Source organism: Chelonoidis abingdonii, chromosome 2, assembly GCF_003597395.2.
Source record: "Chelonoidis abingdonii isolate Lonesome George chromosome 2, CheloAbing_2.0, whole genome shotgun sequence".
Lineage (NCBI taxonomy): Eukaryota > Metazoa > Chordata > Testudines > Testudinidae > Chelonoidis > Chelonoidis abingdonii.
This window is the reverse complement of record NC_133770.1, coordinates 296,012,666-296,037,074: the sequence shown is the minus strand read 5'-3', so window position 1 is coordinate 296,037,074 and position 24,409 is coordinate 296,012,666. Positions and strand designations below refer to the sequence as shown.

General features: G+C 45.8%; 1 protein-coding gene across 5 annotated transcripts in view; it reads left to right on the top strand.

Moving 5' to 3' along the window:
* Positions 1-24,409, top strand: part of TSNARE1 (t-SNARE domain containing 1) — a 691,098-nt gene that overhangs the window by 318,878 nt on the left and 347,811 nt on the right. For all 5 annotated transcript variants that reach the window (XM_075063289.1, XM_075063290.1, XM_075063291.1 and 2 more), the window contains exon 3: positions 6,486-6,607. In XM_075063289.1, the coding sequence (XP_074919390.1) occupies positions 6,523-6,607 (85 nt within the window). In that variant the 5' untranslated portion in view covers positions 6,486-6,522. The remainder of the gene's footprint in view (positions 1-6,485; positions 6,608-24,409) is intronic.

Below are 24,409 nucleotides of genomic sequence, written 5' to 3'. Positions count from 1 at the left end.
CTTCAGAATTGATTCCTTGAGGACCTGCTCCATGATTTTTCCAGGGACTGAGGTGAGGCTGACTGGCCTCTAGTTCCCTGGATCCTCCTCCTTCCCTTTTTTAAAGATGAACACTATATTAGCCTTTTTCCAGTCATCCAGGACCTCCCCCAATCGCCATGAGTTTTCAAAGATAATGGCCAATGGCTCTGCAATCACATCTGCCAACTGTTTTAGCACCCTTGGATGCAGTGCATCCGGCCCCATGGGCTTGTGCTCGTTCAACTTTTCTACATACTTTTCTAACAGTATTGCTCATCCCAAGTTTCCACAAATCATGAATCATGGTCCCCAAAATCTAAAGATTTTTTTTAAAAAAATATTGTGATTATACTCATTTGCCTTCTGGTTTTGAGTCAGTAGGAGTCACATTTTCAAACTTTTCTCCACAACCATGAGGGCTAAAAAGGTACATTTAAAAAAGAAAAATCAAAGCTGAGATCCCGTCAGGATCACATGACTCTGGAGGCTGGAGCTTTAACAAAAACACCAAATATCACAAAATTCCCTGAGGGTTCCGAAGACTGAGAGAACACCGTATTCTGGGATTAACATCACTTGATGGAGACACTTATGTGGAAGAGGGCAGGCCTGTGGAAGCAGATTGAAGGAAGCTGATCTGGGAGCTGTACATTCCAATTCCCTGTGTCTGCTAAGCCCCCTCTAGTAGAGGAGGTGCTGCCACCTTTGCCCTCTCTTGTGGATCTCAGGCAGGGACTCTTGCTGCGCTGGGTAAGAACTCTGGCAATTAGGGTGGTTGATGGCAAGTAAGATGCTCCCTCAACATGCTCTAAGGCCACACCCCATTTCTTGTTAGTGCCACCACTGTTTGGGTGGTGCTAACCTCTTTTGATCACCCTTGCAGGGGGATGTTGTGGCCCATTTACACCAGTTCAGCCTGCTTTGATGGACTTTCCATCGCTGGGAACCGACCTCAGTTTTATCGTGGCCTCGCTTTGAAGTGAAGCTAGCTTTTCAGTGATATGCAGCGCAGAACAGGCTACGGCCCCGGCCCTGGAATGAGATCTGTGCAGGCAGAGACTGGCTGTGTGCAGGCCCAGGGATCTGCCCACACAGATTGGATGGCAGGATCAGGCACTAATAATTCTAGAACAAACCAGAGTCCTCAGCTTTTTATTCCCCATGATGTGAGCAGGGAAGCTGTAGATTCCTCCCGTGTCCCGCTGTCTGCATCTCACCTGTCTACAAATGACTCTGCCTGTCCCATCAGTGAGTGCTGGGCTGACTTGACCTAAGGGGAAGATAATTTAGTATCTAGTCCCTGGTTTATAGCTCCCTTTTCTTTAGTGAGTGAGTGGTTTGTGATTCCAGGGGCGATTCCAGCCTCTCTCCTCTTTGACCCATTAGGCCCATATACAATCTCCACTAACTCAAGGTTTCCAGTGCAGTATCCGTTCCCAAGCAGATGGTGTCCCCTGCTACCCAGCCCCCAACACACCCTCAGGAAAACCTTGGGTCTGGTCCATTAGGCAACAGGGTCTCTCAGTTGGCATCAATAACTCAATTCAGAATAAAGTTGTGCTGTATCTTGACAAGCTTCCCATTGGAAGGATAAATAGCAGAGGAATTAGGAGGGATAATTGGGTGTCTCATTCTCCACACCACCCCTTTCTTTACCCGGGGTCACACAGGTGGTGGTGGTGGTGAGGGTGACGGCAGAGCAAAGCATTTAACCCAGGTTCTCACTCCTAGATTGTGTCTCTGAGGATCAGAGCTCACTCTGTGCCAGCCCTCATGCTGGTCTCCTCTTGCTCCTCTCATGACTCCTTTCCTCTAAGATTCCTGCCTCCCTTTCCTAATCACATTCCCAGCTGCGGGTAGGGCAATCCTAGGACTTTGCTTCCATTCAGAAGGGAGGAAGTGATGATCCAGTAGTTAGGCCATAAAGTGATAGAGTTCAGGGCCTGAAGTCTGTCTGCCTGTATAGCACAGACCACCAACACCACTCAGCCCCTGCACACTAAACCCAACAGCCAAAATTAGTAGGGCAGCTCACAGGAGACTAGACTACTATATGCCCCAGTGAGAGAACAGGAGGGACCACAGTGCACCAATGCCCAAGGCCCCCTCAAAGTCAGGGAAATGAAGAAGTGAAATATACCCAGATAATCCTGGTAAGTGACGCACACCCACATACTGTAGAGAAAGCTGGAACCCTCCCCTGCCCCCTCACCCCAGGTCACTGCTAATCTGACCTGGGGGGGAAATTCCTTCCTGACCCCACACACGGCGATCTATTAGACTCTGAGCATCTGAGCAAGAACCGGCCAGCCAAGCCCCTGAGAGAGGAAGCTCAGTGCCACGTGAGAGCAGTGGCCCTCCCCACCCAATGTCCTATCTCCAGCCATGGCCATCCCTGGTGCTTCAGAGGAAGGAAGCAAAACTACCAAACCAAAAACCCTTCCAGAAAACAATCCCTTCCTGACCCCGGGCAGTGGCCAGTTGGAAACCTGGAGCATGATCTTTAGGAACATGTCAGAAACCAGAGGGCTGCTGAGCCCTGCCCCCACCATCACAAGCAACCCTATCGCACAGTCACAGCCATCGGTTTCTCGTCTCTATCTCAAAACTAATTAAGTTGTTTGCTCCCACAGCTCCTGTTGGGAGGCTGTTCCAGAACCTCACCCCTCTGAGGGTTAGAAACCTTCTAATTTCCAGTCTGAATTTGTCTGTGGCCAGTTTATCCCCATTTGTGCTTGTGCCAGCATTGTCCTTCAGTTTAAATAGCTCTGCAGTCTCCCTGGTGTTTACCCCCCTGATATATTTATAGAGGGCAGCATATCCGCGCTCAGCCTTCTTTCTGCCTGGCTAAGCAAGTCGAGCTCTTCCAGTCTCCTCTCATAGGACAGGTCCTCCATTCCCATGACCATCCTCATAGCTTGTCTCACCACTTGTTTCAGTGCTAATTCATCTTCCTTGAATCTGGGTGACGAGAACTGCACACAGTATTCCAGGTGAGGTCTTACCAGAGCCTTGTGCAATGGTATTAATACATCTCTGTCTCTGCTGGAAATGCCTCTCCTTGCTTTTGCACAATCATATCACATTGCTGGCTCATAGTCATCCTCTGATCACGCCACACACTCAAGTCTTCATGCTCCTCTATCGCTTCCATATGGTGAACCCTCAGCTTGTAGCAGAAATTCCTAATATTAGACCTTAAGTGCATGACCTTACTTTGTACTATTTCTGTCACTAGCCTGGGACTCAGAAGACCTGGGTTCAGTTACCTGTTCTGCCGCAGACTTCCCCTGTGATCTTGGGCAAATCACTTAGTCTCCCTGTGCCTCAGTTCCCCATCTGTACAATGGGGATAACAGTCCTGCTCTGCCTCACACCGGAATTGTGAGGATAAGTAAATTAAAGATCATGAGGAGCCCAAATACTGCAGTAACGGGGGTTATAAGGAAGGCTACATTTCGGCAGAGGTATTTTTATTGAAAGTCACAGATTATGTAGACAGGACTGGTGTTCGGGGGTAGCAGTCAGGGCGGTTGCCTGGGGACCCCTGCCACAATGGGCCCTGTGAATCTAAGTTACAGGTGGTAGGGCTGAATAAGTGGAATTTTGAAGAAGTCACAGAGGGCTCATGAAATCACAGAATCTGTGACCGGTTTTAGCCTTAGTATAAGTAAGGCTACGAGTCTGTCACAGATTCTATGACTTTACTGGACCCACTGTGACTTCTTCAGTTTCAGTATGCCACAGCAGCAGGGCTGGATCAGCTGTCAGCCCCCCCCCGTCCAGGAGCAGCGGCCTGGGGCCAGGTCAGCCTGCAGAGCCAGTGCTTAGCTCCTGCTGCTGGCACGGTGGCCCAGGACTGGTGGTCCCAGTCGTCAGCCCCCACCACCAGAGCAGTGGCCAGGTGAGCCCCCACGACTGGTCAGCAGCAGCTCAGGACCCAGGGTCAGCGGTCAGCCGCTGCTGCAGGAGCAGCGGCCCCAGGCTACCAGAGCAGAGGCTGCCACTGCTGGGTTGCTCCCAGGACTGATGATCAGCCCACACTGCCAGATCAATGGAGCAATGGCAGGTGGAGGTCCCATTTTTACTCCCCCTAACCTTCCCCCAGTGTCTTTAGTAAAAGTCACAGACAGATCATGGGGTTCTGTGATTTTTTTGTTTATTGCCGTGACTTGTCTGTGACTTTTTTACTAAAAATACCTGTGACAAATTCTTGGTTATAAGTATCTAGATAGAAGTGTTGTCTGGTAGTTAGAAAAGGGGTCTGTGTTGTGAGTCCTAGCTTCTGTTCCCAGCTCTGTCACTGCGTGCTGCAGTTTTACTCAGCCAAACACTCACCTACTTCATGGGGATGTTGAGGCCTAATTCATGTTTGTACTGTATATTGAGATCCTCAGCTGAAAGACACCAGAGCCATTGTGAGGAACTCTGTTGATTGTTAGAGCTCTATCAGTTACGCTTTTTTTTATTGGTTTGTGCCTTTTGACTCCTGTACTCCGTTTCTTTTTCACTGTAGCTTCTCTCGTCTGGCTTCTCGGAGCTGAATCTCCCTTTTGGCATTAGAGCTATTGCAGCTGGGGGTCAAGTGTACTGGAGGCTGGTTCTGCCACAAGGTCTAGAAATCTCTTGGCACATCCCCTCTGTGCAGGAATGCGGCTCAGCTGTTGGATGAGATCTGCAGCTTGACAGGGAACTGGAGTGCAAATGGGAGTCGATTAGTCCTTGGTATTTTTTTTTTTCTTGAGGCGGAGATAAATTGCACAGCGCTCTGTTTGTGCGCCTTTGTGCCAGTCGGGAAGGGGCAGTAAGTGGCTTCCCTGGTATGTCACGGATTCCATTGTCCATTCTACCGGCAGCAGTAATTTTGCCTGGAGTCTTGAAGCTTAAAAGAAAAAATGTGCAGCAGCTGCCTGCGGCCAAGTCCAAGTGGAGGTGTGGGGTCTGGAGACTCTGCTCTTCCTGCAGGCTGATTGAAATGAAGTGCTGCAGTGCAGGCAGCTGAGCAGATTCACTGCAAGAGACTTCGCTTTCTGCTGCAGGCTTTGGTAGCTGGTATCATGAATAAATTGCAATGAATAATTCCTACAGACACTGCTCTTTTGTACCTTTGATACACCCAGGCTAAGTAATTCATAGGTAACTCCAGTCTTGTACCTCAAAGTTCTTTCCAAAACGGGGCACATGTGTTATCCCCACTGTACGCACAGGCCAACAGAGGCACCAAGCAGGCATCTTTTTTGCCTGAGGTTACACACTGAGTCACTGGGAATAGAACCCCAGGTCTGCTGGCTCCCCGCCTCCTGCCTCAGCTGCTTGGACCACACTGCTTGTGTATGTAATTGGCGGGTGTCTGGGTTTTTATTATACCCTTCAGCCCAACATGCATCTTAAGTGCAGCCACAGCTGATTGGCTCCCAGTTCCTGGCGTCTCCCATGGTGCAGGCACCATTTCCAGTGAAAGGATCCCCACTGAGCAGGGACAGGAAAACCATTGTTGTATGGTCCTTGTCACCCTCTCAGCAGGGAATCTACTGTCACAGCAATCAGCCCAATCTGCAGCCAGAGAGCTTCTCCATTCACTGCCCTTCTTCCTGGCCTCACCACCACAAGCAACGAGAAGGGGCTGCCATTTCCAGTTCTGCTTCCTGGGAGTGGGGGAGCCAGCACCACTTCTTATGCTGCTCCTTTGCCCTGTTTGCTGCTTCTGCCAATTCCTGGCTACCTATCAACCCTGCCTTAGCACGCTGGTCCTTATTTCTTTGGGCCATCCGGTTCCCAGGGCCTCCAGGGTAAGTCATGTGTGGACCTTCAAGTCCTGGGAGCCCTTTGAAATAATCTAAGGCTTCTGGGGCAGAGGTGGGTGCGTGTTGCAGAGGCAAGGAGGAGATTTAGGTTTGCAGCTGCCAGAACTGTACTGAATTCAGTCTATTGCTGCTTGATGCAGCATCTTTTTACAGGCAAGGAGGAATAACTCTGGCATCAATTTTTGTACTGGAGGCCCAGGAGATTATGATGTGGCCATAAACTGTCTGTCTAGAGCTCGTCAAGCCTGCAGTGTGACGGATAGACTTCTGTCCAGCTCTGTAGCGAAAATGCTGCAGAAGGCAATGGCTACCCTCCTTTGCTAACATTACCCTGCACTCGCCTTCCGTCTGAGGATTTCAAAGCACAGCGCACACGGTAAAGAATGAAGTCTCCCAACCCCGACAAGTGGTGTTATGCTCATTTAAGGCACAGAAAGGGGAGGTGATTTCCCCTAAGTCTCACAGCAGGTTGGTGGAAAGGCTAGGGACATAACTCAGGAGACCTAACACCCCCCTCCCTCGCTCCCCCTCTGGTACTCTACTCTCACTATTGGTGGACAAGGTTACTAGGAAAGTCCTGGGCTTTATTTCCTTTGCAGGGTCTTTTGGGCAATGCTTGTGGACGTTAGCCAACTGTTTTTTCTTTATGTCCTTTTTCAGCCATAAGAGAAAATCTGCATTCACCGCTCCGTAGAAAATGTCTTATGGTTCCATTGATGGGAGCGGATTCGGAAGCCGGAACCCCTTTGGAGGCCCATCAAGACAAGGATATCAGCCCCTAGGTAAAGTGTTGATTGCGCACTATAATTTACCCTACCTGACTAAGCTGGGGAAGGCATTTTTAATTGCTAATATATAACAAGGCTGATGGAGCTCAGTAGCCAAATGCTACACTGTATGGTAGATCATGTTGCGTGGTGATTAGGCAAAAGGACGTTAAGTTAAAGATCTCTTCTTTCCCCTCTTCTCTTGTTTCAGTACTGAGAGCTAGACAGAAGAGGTGTGTTACTTTCCAAGTGGTCTCACAACACGTCATAAAATATCAAGACATGTCATGCAATAAGTCATAGGAATGTAGCATTGCCTGAGCAAATGATTTTCTTGGTCCATAGTCCCTTCAGGAGCCAGTACCTGATGCTTCAGAAGAAAACATACATCCCACCACTGCGTACCTAGTTACTATGCAGTGCATGTAGTGGGTGTTGTAGGTATGTGATTGTTCCCTGACCAGCATGCTGCCCCCTCAAAGTACATGATTTAATCACCATCGTTCAATCTTTTAGGGCTATCTTGTGCAATCCTTATGATGAGGATCAGTTATGCAAATAGTCCTGACTTCAGTGGGGCTGCTCGCATGAGTAATTACTGTCCAAGAAGAGTAAGGGTTTGTGTACATTGCTGGGTAACACATGCAGCTGGGATGTGATTTCCAAAGCGCAGAAATGTTGCACATTAATTGACCCATGCAGACCTTGCTGGTGCACTAAAGGTTCCTTAGTGCACTTAAAACGATAGATTAATAGAGCTGAAGGACCAGCAGGTCATCTAGTCTGACCTCCGGTCTCTCCCAGGCCATCAGCACCACCCAGCACCCGCACACTAAACCCAATAACAGAAATTAGACCAAAGTATTACAGCCCACAGGAGACAAGACTATTATTTGCCACAGGCAGAGCTAGGAAGGACAAAGGTGCACCAGTACTTAAGGCCCCTGAAGTGACAGGACAATGATTAAGTGAGATATATCCAGATAATCCTGGCAAGAGACCTGCACTCACATGCTGTAGAAGAAGGTGAAAAACCCACAAGGTCACTGTCAGTCTGACCCAGGGGAAAATTTATTTCCCTATCCCACATATGGTGATCAATTAGACCCTGACCATATGAACAAGAACCAGCCAGTCAAGCACCTGCGAGAGAGAGAATGCTCAGTGTCACCTCACAGCCCTGGTCGACCCTGTCCAGTGACTCATCTCTCGCCATCTGCATCCCTGATGCTTCAACGAAAGGGGAACAAAAACTCACCCAGAATACATTGCAGGAGAGCAAGGGAGAAATCTCTTCCTGACCCTTGCAGGTTGACTGTCTGAATCCTTGAAGCCTGAGCTTTTAGTAATATAGGACATAAACAGGAAGTGATCCCCTGGGCTGTTTGCTGAGCGCTGTCTCCTGTCATCACAAGCAGTCTTGTGATACAATGGCACTCATGAATTTGGCCAGCATTCTCTGATGAAGTTGTTTGGACTCATGGCTCCTATTGGGAAGCTGTTCCAGAACCTCACTCCTCTGGTAGTTAGAAATCCTCTTCTAATTTCCAGCCTGAATTTATTTCTGGCAGTTTATCGCCATTTGTGCTTGTGCAAGCATTGTCCTTCAGTTTAAACAGCTCTTCACTCTCCCTGGTGTTTACCCCCTTGATGTATTTATGGAGAACAAACATCTCCCCTTTCAGCCTTCTTTTTTCTAGGCTAAACAAGCCTAGCTTTTTCCAGGCTCCTCTCATGAAATAGCACTTCTTGCCACCTGTTCCAGTTTGAATTCATCTTTCTTGAACATTAACATACTGCTATTCCAATTAAAGTGCAGCATGTTAGTGTGCTTTAGAAATCACATCACGATAGCATGCATTGCTGTACTGTGTAGACAAGCCCTTAAGGATTGCACAGTTGGTCTCTTAATTTGCACTGCTACTGATGTTGACTGTGCTCTCAATCTTATTTAGCTCCAGAGCCAATATTTAATTCAGTAATATCTTGCAACAGTGAGTTCCCCAGGTTGGCTTGTGGTCTAGGTGAAGAAATATTTTTGTGATTTTGTAGTTCCAGCTCTGTAATATGATTGGATTTCTGCCTTGTTCTAATATAATAGGATGTGTGGGGAATGCTGGGGGCTGATCAATTTTCACTGTGTCCTCAGCTTTGGGGCATGATCGAGTTACTGTGTTGCATGTTATGATGCTTGCTTTTGCATGTTGCATGGTGGCTCATTCTGTTGGGTTTGATTCATGTATCAGTCATTGAACTAGTGCATATAACAGGACTAGTATGGGTGTGAATTTCCTGTACAGTATTGTTGACTGTATAAGTTCAGCTGGAGTCTTTTGCTTGCAGTGTTTTTAGAGGCATTTGCGGGGACTGGAGATAGAGCATTTCACTGGCAGACAGAGGATTCTGTTCCTGTCTTCCAGGTGTATTTACAATTGGAGTGATTGGAATGATGTGCAGAGGGAAGCTGGGCATATTGTGTTCACCGTGGATAGTTTAACTCACCGGGATGCTGCATCTAATCTGTGCAGCGTGCTATTACATTACAGCAATGGGGACTGAGAGTCACTCGGTAAATACATGCAAACCCAGAAATAACATTTAGCAAATGGCTGCACTTTTTTTTTTTTTAAACCAAAGCTCAGAAATCGTCTCCCTGTCCCCCCCACCCCGTTCTTTCCTGGGGGGCTTTAGAAATGGTAAAGTAAGAAGAGGCAAAGCATCCAGATGTCAACTTGTATGTTTTAAATGGCCTCTAATGCACAGTGCGAGGCTGCGCTTTATAAAAGCAAACTCATAACACAACTGTCATAACACAAAGGGCAGCTAATGACTGCGACCTCATGCTTTAGCTTTCTGAAAGAGTTTGCTCTTGTGCCTGCCCTCCTCTGAGGCAGACAGTTCTAGGAAACGTTGCTCTTGATAAAGTATTGCGAGGTGGGCTGGGGGAGTGGTGGACTCTGTTCTGCTCAGATGCCACGGTAATGAGTGAGCTGTGGAAACCTGGAGAGAGCAGTGGACAGGAGCGTGGGTGTCTATGGCATTACTGAAGGCAAGCCTGGTTTCTCTCCACTCGCAATGAGGGGAAGCTGATTCCTTGGTGCATTCCCATGTGTGCAGAGTAGGGTATCCTAGTGGATAGTCCACCTGGTGGTCCTAGAGCAGGGGTGGCCAACCTGACCCTGAGAAGGAGCCAGAATTTACCAATGTACATTGCCAAAGAGCCACAGTTACGTCAGCAGCCCCCAATCAGCTCCCCCGCCCCCAGCACCTCTCACTCACCCAATCAACCCTCCCTCTCCCTCCCCGTGCCTCCCAATCATCTGTTTTGTGGTGTGCAAGAGGCTCAGAGGGGGAGAGGGGAGGAGTGAGGGCACGGCAGGCTCAGGGGAGGGGGTGGGAAGTGGTGGAGTGGGGACAGAGCCTGGGGCAGAGCCAGGGGTTGAGCAGTGAGCACCCCCCGGCACATTGGAAAGTTGGCACCTGTAGCTCCAGCCCCAGAGTCGGTGCCTGTACAAGGAGCTGCATATTAACTTCTGAAGAGCTGCACGTGGCTCCAGAAACACAGGTTGGCCACCCCTGTCCTAGAGCAACATGGAGAGGCTGTGATGCAAGGAAAGATCCACAGCTTTAGAGGAGCTGCAATAGGTTTGGCAAAGAGGAGGGAGGAGGGCCCAGCTATCCCAAGCCCCTCCTAATCTCAATGCACACGCGCTCTATGTAACTTTGCTGTCATTGTGCATCTTCCGCACCATTGGAGGGCTGATGTTTACCATCTTAGCAGGCGACCAAACTACTTTGTGTGCATTGCTATACAGTGAGTGGAAACACTCAGACATTCCAGGAAGAGGGCTCAAAAATGGACCTAGATAGGTGCTTTTTGGAGTTTTAAAGTCTACATATTTTATTCTAGGGACAACATCAGTTTAAAAATCGTACATTTTAAATCAGCGAATTGTCTTTCCTTCTGCTTTGACCGCCTATATATAATTAGTGACAGAGGGGTTTTATAAACCCCATTTGCATGTCACAGTTTGTGCTGTTTGATTTAGTGTGAAATTTACCCCTGTGCAGAGGGTCAGCATGAAGCCTATGCACCATGGTAAAAGGCTTTGTGCTAGCACTTTGCAAATGGGCTGCAAATGTTTCCTTGTGTACAATCAGGTGTTCCCAGAAGAAGGGAAATAAAAAATGGAAATGTTTCTGTTGGGTTTTGGTTTTCTGATGAGTTTTGGCTTTTTTTTAAACACAATTTTAAGTACTGAGGCAAATTCAAGTTGTCAGTTTTAAGCAACTGCTCCTGGAAGGATTAACCCTCTGGAAGTGAAGCAGAATGAGATATTCTGGGAAGCCAAAGAACAGTGACAGCCGAAGCCCAGAACGCAGGGCTGGGTTAGTGTTTAGTCTTTGTAAGATGTTATCTAGTCCACAAAGCTTTGACACCGAGTCCATCCCTCCTGCTGTTCCCAGGTTGTGTTCATGTACAAATCAAAGAAGACTGGCAGGTTTATTTTTCAGGCAAGTGGAAGTGAATCTTTGAGTTGCTCAGTAGTGAGCGTACTTGGCTGGCTTTTGAAAATCCAGGGATTGCCTGTCTCTCTGGCTCGTTGATTCCTGCTTCTCTCCGGGGCCTTGTAGCTTGTTCAGTGCTAGATGCTTTCTAAAATTTAAGTCTGGAAGCAGGAAGAGCCTTGGTCTCGTTTGTTAAGCACAAACCTCTGAGCCAGGAGTCCTGGGTTCTGTTACTGCCTTTGTTTCCTCATCCTTATAAGTGGACATCATCAGCCTATCTGAGAGGGATGTTGACTTGGTTTGGTCATGTCTGTTGAGCAGTTTGCCCTCTTCTGTGCCTTCCATGTGAGATTCCAAACGATTATTCTTTGCACTACAATAAGTATTAATTACTTTGCAACTCTCCTTGTTTTGGGCTGTCCAAGGGAGTGTGTGTATGGGGGAGGGGAGAGCAGAAAGGGGTATAAACACAAATTAATAAGATGAAGCTGGGGGCCCTGTTGCTTGGGGACATCTGGACAAGGACTGGCCGGCACACTAGAAGACGCAGCAGGGAGCAGTTCTGTACTAGCTGCAGAGTGGGTGAGTTGGCCTGGAGAACCTTTTTGTCTTCTTTGCATCTCATCTCTGTTCTTCAGGGTCATTTGAGCCTCTGCCGTGTTCTTTGCCCTTTAATCCTGACAGAGCGAGTGACACCTGCGGGCTGTCTTTCATTGTAGGATTCCCAAATATTGTCCTTAATTAAATGTCAAGGGAGGCTGATTTAGAAACCTGTATTCTGCCTCCGCTCTCCCCTGAGATGGATTACTGAGTTAATAAGAAAACCTGCTCAGTAGAAACCTCACAGTGGGGTCAGAATAAAGGCGTACAGCCTTCTTTCGTCTCCGACATATCTGTTTGCCGGGTGAATATAATCCTTGACGGATATATGTGTGTTCTTGAAAATAATGTTCTTTACTCTATATTTAACAAATCAGTGCCAGCACCCCCTTATTCAGTAACAACCCTACGATGACAAACCAAGGTGTGCAGCCTGGTAGTTGTTAGGGGGCTTTTCCTTTACTCCCTCCCATGGTTTTTGTCATGGAGACAGAAAGCAGAAGATTGGAAATCCGAAGTGCAGGCAATGCAATGTTTAGTGGGGTTAGTTTTAAGCAAGCATATCCATAGGTCTGATGCCACAGAGCCTTGTTTCCCAGTAACCTGTTCACCCCCCTCCTTAGCAGGCACCCATTTACCTGTAGTGCATGTGTTTGGTCCCACCTCGTACAATTTATGGTTGTGTTTTGTTATGGAGGGCAGGCCTTCTCAGTGGTCCAGAGGTCTGGGCTACTTCCAGCTTTTGAGGCCCCTAGCCATAATAAAAATAAAATTAAAAAAACCTAACGACGCATGAAAACAAAATGAGGCACCAAAAAAATAGTGAGACATAATTTGAATATTTTTTAATTTAACACTTGTCTAGCCTTTTTCTGTGCAAATGCACTAATTATTGAGGCAAAAAATCTAGCTTTTGTGCAATGTCACAGTTGATGTTAAGCATGGCGAACCCATTCAAACACTCTTTTCCCATAGTTGAATGATGATAGTTCTTTACCTGCTGATGTAAGCAAACCGACAAAAATACACAATGAAATTGTGATATTAGGAAACACCCCAGAGAGTCCAAGTTCGAGTATATTTTGAAGCAATTCCTTTGAGCTTTGAGGTTGAGGCCCAGGCCAAATGGCCCTCCTGCCCCACCTCTGATTCGCCCTGTTGGAGGGTCGAGAGTCTGGGTTCTTCATGTCCCCTCTTTTGTATTCCATGGGAGGAGTAAGGTGTGAGGTTTATTTCAGTCAGGGACAGGCATTTCTTTGGCTTTTAGTGTTTCTTATACCTTCTCCCCCTTGCTCCTCCCGCCTGTTGCTTGGGCTTGCCTTGAGATGGGAGTCGAGGCAGCCTTCACGTGTGTGCTTGTATGTTGTGCTCCCACCACATCCAGTAACACTTCAGTTGTTCTTATGTGTTCCCATAGTACTAACAAACCCATCTGGCTAGGCAGAAGCAACACAAAGTTGCTTTGTTTTTTGTTCACACATATTAGTAAGATTATAAAAGTATCAAAACTCAAGTGGGCAAACAAGACCCAAAATTTTAACTCAGGTGAATATACAGGTCTGAATCCTACATTTTCACTAACACTTCTAACAGGAGTGATGTGCAAACAACAAAACAGAACCAGGAATTGTAAGACCCTATTCTTCTGGGCCTGACCGTGCAATAAGAAGCCCATGTGGTGCAGCGCTCTCTGGTAGCACTGCCATAACAAACTAACCTGCCTGGCATGACAATCATATGCCAACAAACCATTGTGTCCAGACCAGAGCTGTGGATGTTGAGACCCTATAATAAGCTAGTATGTATGCACCATGGAGGAAGAAGAGCATTCAGGAAGAAATGTTTGTCTTCCAGGAGTTTATTATGGAGATCAATGAAAGGGGCAACCAAAAAAAAAAAGTGTTGAAGATACTTTGAAAAAGCCCCTTGCCTAGTTGTATTTCCAGTGCATCTTGGCTCCTTTTCCTCTGTGCTAGATCCTCATGTACTCACCTCACAAGAGAAGATACATTATTTGGAAGTGAGGAAAAAGCCTTCCTTAGCTGACGTGATGACGAATGGAATTATAATTATTAGAATGTTGCTGCTCATGGAAAAAATCTGATAACAGGGTCTTGGATTGCATGGCTTTGCGCTTTTTTAGCTAATCTGTTTAGAAAGATTTATGGATTCCTTTTGCTATAGTTTTAGTATGGATCTCAGACCCAAATTTATAGAGGTTTTGGGACCCAAAAAGATCTTTGTTGGAGGGAAAAAAGCAAAATAAAAATGTTCAGGTTATTCAGGGCATTTTTCATTTACGACATATAGCACCTTTTATCTGGAAGGATCCCAGCATGCTTTACAAAGTATACTCACACATGATATTACTGAAATGCAGCCACTTCTGGAGTGGAGGATGGCAACAAACTGAGGCAGAGTATGTGGAGTAATAATGACATATCTTTGGCCAATATGCTGGGACATATTCCTGTTCACTTATAAACTGCCACCTGGTGCCCACACAGAACAGACAAGGTCCTTATTTCTAAGGTCTCATCCCAAAGACTCAGATGAAACTGAATTTCCAAAAGTGCACTTTTGTGTATGTCCAACTTGCAGTTGTGCATCAGAGGTTGAACACACAAGGCAAAGGTGGTGTGGATGTGCACCAGTGAAGATTCACGGTTAAAATGTGCAGAACTCAGCTTCTCTGCCTGGAAAGAGTGAAAGACTGAAATGATCCTGAGGGGGATAGGAATTTTTTCAAACAGGAGGTGTGTCATTTGCCTGCAGTACACGTGGAAGAAATGAAACACTGTTATAGTGAATTTGAAATAAAGCCCTGAATTGTTAAAGTGTGAGAGTATGCCCTGCTGTAGTGAACCATTCTTCCAGGGTTGCTGTTCTGTGGGGAAAAGTGAACGGAGATCCACTGCATATAGAAATACATAGAGGTCAAAATAATGCAAATAGCATAAGCTGAAATGCCACAAGCCAGATAATTCTTAGAGGTGCTTCTCTGTTCTTCAGTTACCTTACTGTGCCAAGGTAATTTTAAGGTGGGTTGGGATGAGCGAGAGAGATTTTACATTGCAATAGTTAGGTATAGTAGAGGGGCAAAAGAGCCATTTGGATTAGTGGTTAATTCTCAGGAATTGAATACCTTGTCACAAAACAGATGAGTAGTGGCCTCTCACCTGTATAGTTGTAATCCAACCATGCCTGGAGTTTATGTTCTCTTCTGGGCACCCATGTTACTGCAAAAGTAGTAAATAAACTTTAGTGAGATGGAAAATTAGCTTCTCTTTCCTTTCAAGTGCTCTTCTACATATAATGTAAAATCCTAAATCCATAGGTGGCTTTACCCATTTACTATTATTTATTATTATCCAACTGCTTAGGAGTCTTAGTCATGGACCAGGATCCCGTTGGCCTATGTGCTGCACAAACACTGAACAAAGAGAGGTCCCTGCCCCAAAGACTTTACAATCCAAGTATAAGACGACACAGCGTCTGCATATAGACAGATGGGAGCCCCAGGGAATGAGACAACATTTATCAACTTGATAGGTAGTGGTCTCAGCACACCAGCTGCCTAATTGTTGACAAGTTTTTGTAGGTATCACAGCAAGGAAGAGTTTAAGGCAGATTTTGAAGGAGGAAAATGAGTTAGTTTTATAGGTGTTTACAGGGAGCTTCTCCTAAGGAAGTTAAAATGTGTGTCTTCTAATGCAGACTCTTTACTACGTAGTAACATATGTCACACTCTCTGTATGTTGGGTTCTGTAAGGGTGTGGACTCACCCTGCGGCGCCTCCTTCTGGTTGTCCATGGGAATTAGCTCTCCCAGCATCCTGGAGCACCCGCATAGGCTGGTGAGCAGCCTTACCGCTGGCCCTTGTGTCCCTCCAGGACCCCGGTGCCCTTTCTCTGGGTTGCTGCCCCCCTGGCAGTACCTCCACACTCTGGGGCTCCCCACGCAGGGGAACCCCCACCCACTAACTCCACCTCACCTCAGTCACCATCTGGCCCCACTCCCTGGGGCAGACTGCAGTATACGCCACTCATCACAGGCAAGTGTGGATTGGACCTGTTGCGTCTTTCTATAGATAGGCTGCCCCTCTGCAGCCCCAGTACTGGTCTTAGGCCCTCAGGTAGGCCCACAGACTGGGGCTTTCCTAAGCTAGAGCTCCCCAGCTCCTCTAGCCTTCCCCCAGCCCTGCTCCACTCCCGGTACCCTGCTCAGCTCCCTAGCAGCCAGGCCCTTCTCTCTCTCTAGAAGCAGACAGAGAGTCCTGAGCTTCTGGCTGCCCTGGCCTTCTTATAAGGCCTGGTTAGTCTGTTTGGGGCATGGCCCCAGCTGCAGCCACTTCGCTCAATCAGCTGGGGTTTTGCTCCCTTCCCCAGTCCCAACCCTCTTCTGGGCTGTTTCAAGTCCTGCCGGGCAGGAGCGGGTAACCACCTCGCTACTGGAACCTTCCAATAGTTCCACTGGTTTGGATAGTTCTTGGCTCCAGAATAGTTCACTATCAACCGGGGAAGCAGATAGCATCTTTCAAACTGGTAGGGCTTCCAGTGGATGCTCACTGAGCCCTGCACATCTGGGCAGACAGCATGTGCAAGATTTTTAAAAGTGTCTGCTGTCAGCAACTCAACCCGGATTTTCACATGCATGCATCTGCTTGCAAATCGGGGTTTAGCGGGGTTTGGGTGCCCTCATGTTTTTGCAGATACACTTTTGGAAATTCTGTCCCTATAATGTTAAAATGTTTTTATTTAAAAAAAAGAAGTTTTTGTGTTTTAATAACAAATTTGGTTATAATTTAGCAAAAAAGTATCGAATCTTTCAGACTGTAGAGAAGCAGCTGATTAGAATAAGGCGCTGGGGCTCTGGGGTTCTATTTCACACACTGCCACAGACCGCTGGCAAGAACCTTGCCAGGGTATTTAATTTCCTCTGTCAAATGAGATTAATACTTACTTGACATTGTAAGGCACCATGAGATCCTTGGATAGATGGTCCTGCGCAAGGCTAGTAAGACTTGTACTCATAAAATAATAGATTTCATGAGCCTGAGAAAAGGAAGGAGTGACAGAAACAGAATAAGAATAATGGACTTTAAAAAGCAGTCTTTAACAAAATCTGAGAACTGGAAGATAAGGTCCCATAGGAAGAAAATCTAAGGAGTAAAGAGGTTCAGGAGACCTGGCAGTTTCTCAAGGAGACAGTATTAACATACAACTGCAAAATATTTCGATGCAAAAGAAAGACAGGAAGAATATTGAGAGGCCAGTATGGCTCCAACTGGAGCTGTTTAATGACCTGCAAATCAAAAAGGAATTCTACAAAAAGTGGTAACTTAGACTCATTGCTAGGGAGGGGTACAAAAGAAAAGAAAAAAGGTACAGACATGTAGGGACAAAATCAGAAAGGCCAAGGTACAAATGAGTTACGTTTAGCAAGGTGCATAAAAGGCAATAAGAATTGGTTCTTCAAATACATTTGGAGCAAGATGAAGGAAAATATAGCTCTTCTATTTAGCAGGGAAAGGAGAGTGAATCACTGATGACATCAAGAAAGCTGAGGGGGAAGCCAAAATAGGGAAAGAACAGGTTAAAGAATATTTAGATAAGTTGAATGTATTCAAGTCGTCAAGGCCTGATAAAATTTATCCTAGGGTACTTGACGAACTCGTTGAAGCAATCTTGAAACAGTTAGCAATTATCTTTGAGAACTTGTGGAGGACAGGTGGGCTCCCATATGACTGGAGAAGGACAAACATAATACCGATTTTAAAAAGGGGAACGAAGGCGAAATTATAGAACAGTCATCTTAACTTCAATATTTGGAAAGATACTGAAACAAATTATTAAACAATTACTAAGTGCCTAGAGGATAACAGGTAATAAGTAACAGCATGAATTTGCCAAGAACAAATTATGCCAAACCAGCCTAATTTCCAACTTTGACAGAGTTACTGACCTAGTGGATAGGGAGGAAGCAGTAGACATGATGTATCTTGAGTTTCAGAAAGGCTTTTGGTCCAGTCCCATATGACATTCTCATAAGCAAACTAAGGAAATGCGGTCTAGATGAAATTACGATAAGGTGGATGCACAACTGGTTGAAAGTCTGTGCTCAAAGAGTAGTTATCAGTGGTTCTCTTTCAACTGGGATATGTTGGGTCCAATGGGGTCAGTCCTGGGTCCGGTACTATTCAGTATTTTCATTAATGACTTGGCTAATGCCGTGGAGAGTGTGGCTGCCAAATTTGTCGATGTCGCCAAGCTCTGGGAGGTGTTGCGAGCACTTTGGAGGACAGGATTAGAATTCAGAATGACCGTGACAAATTGGAGAATTAGTCTGAAATGAACCAGATAAGAGTCAATAAAGATAGGGCCGAGTACTTCAATTGGGAAGGAACAGTCAAATGCAGAATTACAAAATGGGGAATAATAGGCTAGGGGGTAGTATTACTGAAAACGGATCTGAGGGTTATAGTGGATCGCAAACTGAATATGAATCAGCAGTGTGATGCAGTTATGAAAAAGGCTAATATGATTCTGGGGTATATTAACAGGAATGCCAGATATGAGAGACAGGAAGAAATTGTCCCACTCTACTTGGCACTGGTGAGGCCTCAGCTGGAGCACTGTGTCCAATTCTAGGTGCTGCACTTTAGGATAGATGTAGATAGACTGGAGAGAGTTCATTCGAGAGCAAGAGAAAGATAAAAAGGTTTATAAAACCTCATCTCTGAGGAAAAGTTAAAAAAAAATGAGCATATTTAATTTTGAGATAAGAAGACTGAGGGGGGACATGATAAGTCTTCATATCCATTAAGGGCTGTTATAAGAAGATGGTAACCAATTGTTCTCCATGTCTGGTGAAGGTAGGACAAAAAATAATGGGAGATTCAGGTTAGATTTTAGGAAAAACTTTCTAATTTAAAGGTGGTTAAGCTATGGAATAGGCTTCCGAGGGAGGTTGTGTAGTCCCCATCATTGGGGGGTTTTAAGAACAGGTTGGACAAACACCTGCCAGGGATGGTTAGAGTTTATTTGATCCTTGATGACCTCTCAAGGTCCCTTCCACCCTGACATTTCTCGATTCTTTATTTCTATTTAAATATTATTATTGCTGCAGCATATTATTTCATTGAGAGCCTGAGAAGCTATTGCACTGACAGCTTATACCTTCCAAGGGCCAAGTATCTGTTCCCAGTTACACTGATTGCAGTGTGAACTGCGTAACCGAGGGCAGGATTTGATCCTGACGTAACAGCAAGAGTACACAAGGCACTTGCTGCCTGACACACCTCATTGGGGCTGCAGGTGCTTTGGACTTGTCATGGCAGCAGTAGGGAAATAAAACACAGTGAAAAGTTGCTGCTTTAGTGACCCAGTGCATTAGCTGTTTTCAGTTCATTGAATAATTTGCTTGGTTTTTTTTTTCACTTCAGTACCATTAAATGCACCATGCTGCAGAATAATTACTGGTAAAGTTCCCATTGACAAACTTAAGCTGTTTATGAAGTCAATGCCCACATGGGTGCCAGGTTCCCCCTGCCCCGAAAACGAGATTTTCTATTTATTCTGACACTTGGTTTCTAACTGCCAAATTTAACACATCAGAAATCCATCAAACTTACTCACAAGATTGCCTGCAGCATCAACCCTTTGAACAAGCTTACCCAGCCCTGGCATGCTATGCTGCGGAATAGGAGATATGCAAACTACACCTGCCTCTTCTCACTGCCACTGGCTCCTCTTCCTCTCCTTTTCACATCCTTCCATTCCCATATAGCTCCTTTTACCGTGATTTTGGAAACTGGCCACTCAGTCCTAATTGTAAAGAATGCCTTGGGATTTACCAGTATCCTAGGGGTCTTTTAGTAATTTTTGTTGTCAGAAGGGAGTCACGGTGCAATGAAGTTTGAGAAACCCTGATGTAGAGGGCTGCTGTTGCAGGTGTAGATGTATGAGGTAATAGTGCGTTTACCCTCTGTCCAAGGCCTTTTTCTATTTGACCATCACAGTCTGTTCCCCTCAGCACTGCTTAGTTTGGAAAAGAGAAGACTGAGAGGGGACATGATAGCAGTTTTCAGGTATCTAAAAGGGTGTCATAAGGAGGTGGGAGAAAACTTGTTCATTTGAGGGCTGGTCTACACTGGGGGGGAAATTGATCTAACATACGCAACTTCAGCTCCGTGAATAGCATAGCTGAAGTCGAAGTATCTTAGATCGAGTTACCTATGTCCTTACGGCGCGGGATTGATGTCTGCGGCTCCCCCTGTCGACTTTGCTACCGCCGTTCACGCTGGTGGAGTTCCGGAGTCGACAGGAGCTTGTTCGGGGATTGATATATCGCGTCTAGATGAGACGCGATATATTGATCCCCAAGAAATCGATCACTACCCGCCTATACGTCTGGTAGAGATACCTTAGCCTCTAAGGATGAACAGTAAGCAATGGGTTAAACTGCAGCAAGGGATGGTTTAGGTTGGACATTAGAAAAAGTTCCTAACTGTCAGGTGTGGTTAAACACTGGATATAAATTGCCGTGGGGGCGTTTTGGAATTCTCTGGAGATATTTAAGAGTAGGTTAGATAAATATCTATCTGGGATGGTCTAGACAGTATTTGATCCTGCCATGAGGGCAGGGGACTGGACTCGATGACCTCTCGAGGTCCCTTCCAGTCCTAGAGTCTATGAATCTATAAGGCTGGGTTACCTGGGAGCCATCCTCCAGAAATTTACAGGATGTTCAAATTTTTCCTGAGTGACTCTTGCTGGTTTTTACTGACATATGAATTTTTTTATTAGTATTGCATTTTAGTAATTATCCATAACGCTCAACAAAATGAATGCAAATTATTGTCTTTTAATTGACAGTCAATCAGTTTGTTTATGGCTGGTAATCCAGGTTAGTGGGTGAGTAATGATACGTCTGAGAAGTAAGCTGGTGTACCACATTAATGACAGTAGAACAGGAAGGGAAGGGGAAGAGTAAATTCTCCAGTGAGGGTAAAAACAGGGTCAAACTTCAGACCAATAGTGAGAGATTTTCAGGGCATTCAGGAATAAAGATGTTCGGAGAGGAATGATTGCACTGCATGTTACTCATCCACCTTCCTCATGCTCAGTAATGCCTCCTGCATGTACGTTGCCCCTGGAATTCAATATGCCATAGCATGTAAGGGAAGATTTAGGCTCAGTCTACACTACAGATTTATGTCAGTATAAGCAAGCGACACAATTATATCCATCGAACTCCTGGTGTAGACAGCACTGTGTTGACAGGAGAGTTTCTCGGGGAGGTCGAGTACCTATGCTGATGGGAGAAACTCTCCTGATTAAGTAGGTACCGTCTGCGCTAAGCACTACAGCGACTCAGCTGCATTGGTGCATGTGTAGACAAGCCATTAAAGAAATGCTGTTCTATAGCAACTTTTATATAAAGACCCGAGATCACAAATATTACTGAAGTTGTGATATAGGTCAGTATTATCCCCATTCTTATGCAGCACAGAGAGGTAAAATAACTTGCCAAAGGGTATACGGTACCTCACTGGGAGAAAGGATGGTCCAGTGGTTAGGATGCTAGCTTAGAAGACATGGGCTCACATCCCTACTCTACTAGAGACAGCCTGTGTCACCTTGGACAGGTCACTTAGCCGCTCGCTGCCTCAGTTCCCAATCTGTAAAATGGTGATAGTTTTATTTGCCTTACTCACAGGGCTGTTGTGAGGATAAATACCGTGAAGATTGCAAGGTGCTCAGATACTGTGAGAATGGTGCCATATAAATGTATTACCTAGATAGACAGTGTCATGGTACAATTCCCCACTCAGAACCTTAGCATCCAAAAGATGGGGTACCAGCATGAATTCCTCTAAGCTTAATTACCAGCTTAGAACCTGTAGTGCTGCCACCAACCAGGAATTCTAGTGCCTGGTACGCTCTGGTCCCCACAAGACCTTGCCCGGGGAACCCCAAGACCCAGACCCTCTGGATCTTACCACAAGAAAAGTAAACCCTTTCCCCCACCGTTGCCTCTCCCAGGCTTCCCCTCCCTGGGTTACCCTGGAGATCACTGTGATTCAGACTTCTTGAATCTTTAAACTGAGAGGAAAATTCACCTTCCCCCCTCTTCTCTTCCCCTCGCAGACTCTTCCTGAGAGAGAAGAAATTAACCTTTCTCTCCCCCTCCCCTCCTTTCTCCCCACCATGTCCCTGGTGAATCCAGACCCCGTCCCCTGGGTGTCACACCAGAATAAAAAAAACAATAGGTCTTAAACAAGAAACTTTTAATTAAGAGAGAAAAACAGTAAATTTCTTTGTACATTTAGATGGATTAGGTACAGAGTTTTTAGCTATAGACACTAGGAATACCCTCCCAGCCAAGTATTCAAGTACAAATTAAAATCCTTCCAGCCAAGTACAAATTTAAACTCCTTCCAGCCAAATGCACAATTAAACTCCTTCCAGCCAAATGCCACATTTGCATAAAAAAGAAAAAACATAAGCCTAACTCACCTTATCTACCTAGTACTCACTATTTTGAACTGATAAGAGCCTGTATTGGAGAGCTTGGAGAGAAACCCGGTTGCACGTCTGTCACTCTCAGAACCCAGAGAAAACAACAACCAAAAAACTAACAGCACCAGAAAAACTTCCCTCCCTCAAGATTTGAAAGTATCCTGTTCCCTGATGTTCCTCCAGTCAGATGACAGCCAGCTAACTGAACTTGTTAACCCGTTTTATACAGTCAAAAGAGATATAAAGTACTTCTGTTCTATTAACTCCTATTAACTCCTACTATCTGTTTATGACAGACAGACTGGCAGAATTGAGAACAGAACCCAGCAGTGTTGATTGTTGAATCTCTGTTCTAGACACACGGCTTTCCCTGGGTGTCAGAGGCAATTTTCTAGGCCTAAGAGCATATAGCCGTACTCAATCTGAAACACAAAATAAGCTCACTCACTGTACAGATTCAAAAAACCTTTTAAAAATACATATTCAACAAAATAGGTGCTGAGTGGTAGGTTTCTCTATGGTGTTTGATCCTATTAATAACATTGCAGAACATAGGCACTGCGCTTTGTTTTTCTCCCCGGGGGTGCTCCACATCTGCAACACCCCAAGGCCTCACCTCCCTTCCTCTCCCTCCCCTGAGGCCCTGCTCTCTTTCTGCCTCTTCCTGCGTTGCTCCAACCCCTCTCCTGAGGTCCTGCCCGCCCGCCGCCCCCTGCTTTCCGCGAGGCTCCTCTCTCAGCTGCCAAACAGCTGTTTAGCGGCTGCTATGAAACAGCTGATTGGTGGCAGCTGCTGAGCAGCTGTGGCTGGTGGGTGCTGAGCACCCACTATTTTTTTTCTGTGGGGGCTTCAGCCCCAAAGCGCCCCTGTTGTTGGCACCTGTGTTGCAGAATATTCTTTGTTTCCCTAGTCTGGTTGCAGTAGTTTTAGAAGCGATTTTTTTTTTCCAGATGAAAATGACATTACAGTTAGGAAATAGAGGACAGAGTTATGCCATGGTATCTGGCACTTTTTATTTGACTGTGATCTTACCAGTGATTTAATGAATAAATAAAACCTAAATGTAGAGGATACATCGAAAAAGCATCATAAACAACTTGTTTGTAACAAAAAAAAAAAAAATTGCAAATAGATCTAACTTTGAAATGATGGTGGCCTAATTCCCATGTTGAAAACTTCTGCCCTTCCTTCTAGCCATTATAACTTTATAAGTGTTTCTCCTAATCTGTGTTTCAGTGATGGTAACTGGTGAATATATTTACATAAGTAATTAGTGAATAATTAAAAAAAAACAACCCAGTGGAGTAAACAAAAGTGTTAATGAGCCATATCAGTGCTATAGAAATAGCATATCTCACTAAAAAGTCTCTTGGGTAGAGAGAAACTCTGTTAGTAACATTTCTTCCCCCACCTCCCAACCCTGGTGTTCAGCGCTGCTCTTCTGATTTCCCTCACCAAAATAAGTTTGTTAAAAATCATACCTAGGGCTTCCATTCTTTAAACATAAAATCAGTGTTGCTGGCACCTTCCAAGACAATATACAACTGGAAACAGGGTTGCCAGGGGGCCCTGGCTTGGCAGCGGTCTGGGTCTTCGGTGGCATTTCGGTGGCAGGGGACCCTTTAGTCACTCTGCGTCTTCGGCAGCACTGAAGGGCCCCCTACTGCCGAAATGCCGCTGAAGACCCGGACCGCTGCCGGGTGAGTACAAGCGCCGCAGCGCCCTCTCTTTGCCCCAGGCGCCCTGTATCCTCTGGGCAGCCCTGGCTGGAAATACCTGCTGCTGTTATAGGGAAACTTTGAACTATTTAAACATCTCCTCAAAATTACCTCTCTTCCGTTTTCTGCTCCGTCATAGTTCAGACCCAAGTCTTAAGAGGAGGATCCTCTCCCAACGTTATGGTCTTTACATTTGTGGGAGTCTGTGCTTTCCCATGGACAAAACCAAGTGTGATAAACACATTTCCCCGGTTGTCCCATCAGTTGTTTTGTCATTGCATCAGCCCCACGTCTGGGATCAGTATTATTCCTGTTCTCATGCTGTGGGCCTAGAAAGTGTTCCAGGGTGGGTTTACTTCTCTGTAGGGGCAGGCAAGCTCCTTGATTTTGGATTTGCAGAGTTCTTCCTGAAATCCATCCATCCATTCGTAGTGGAGTTTGTTTAGGGGATGTTCTAGGGCCTGTGT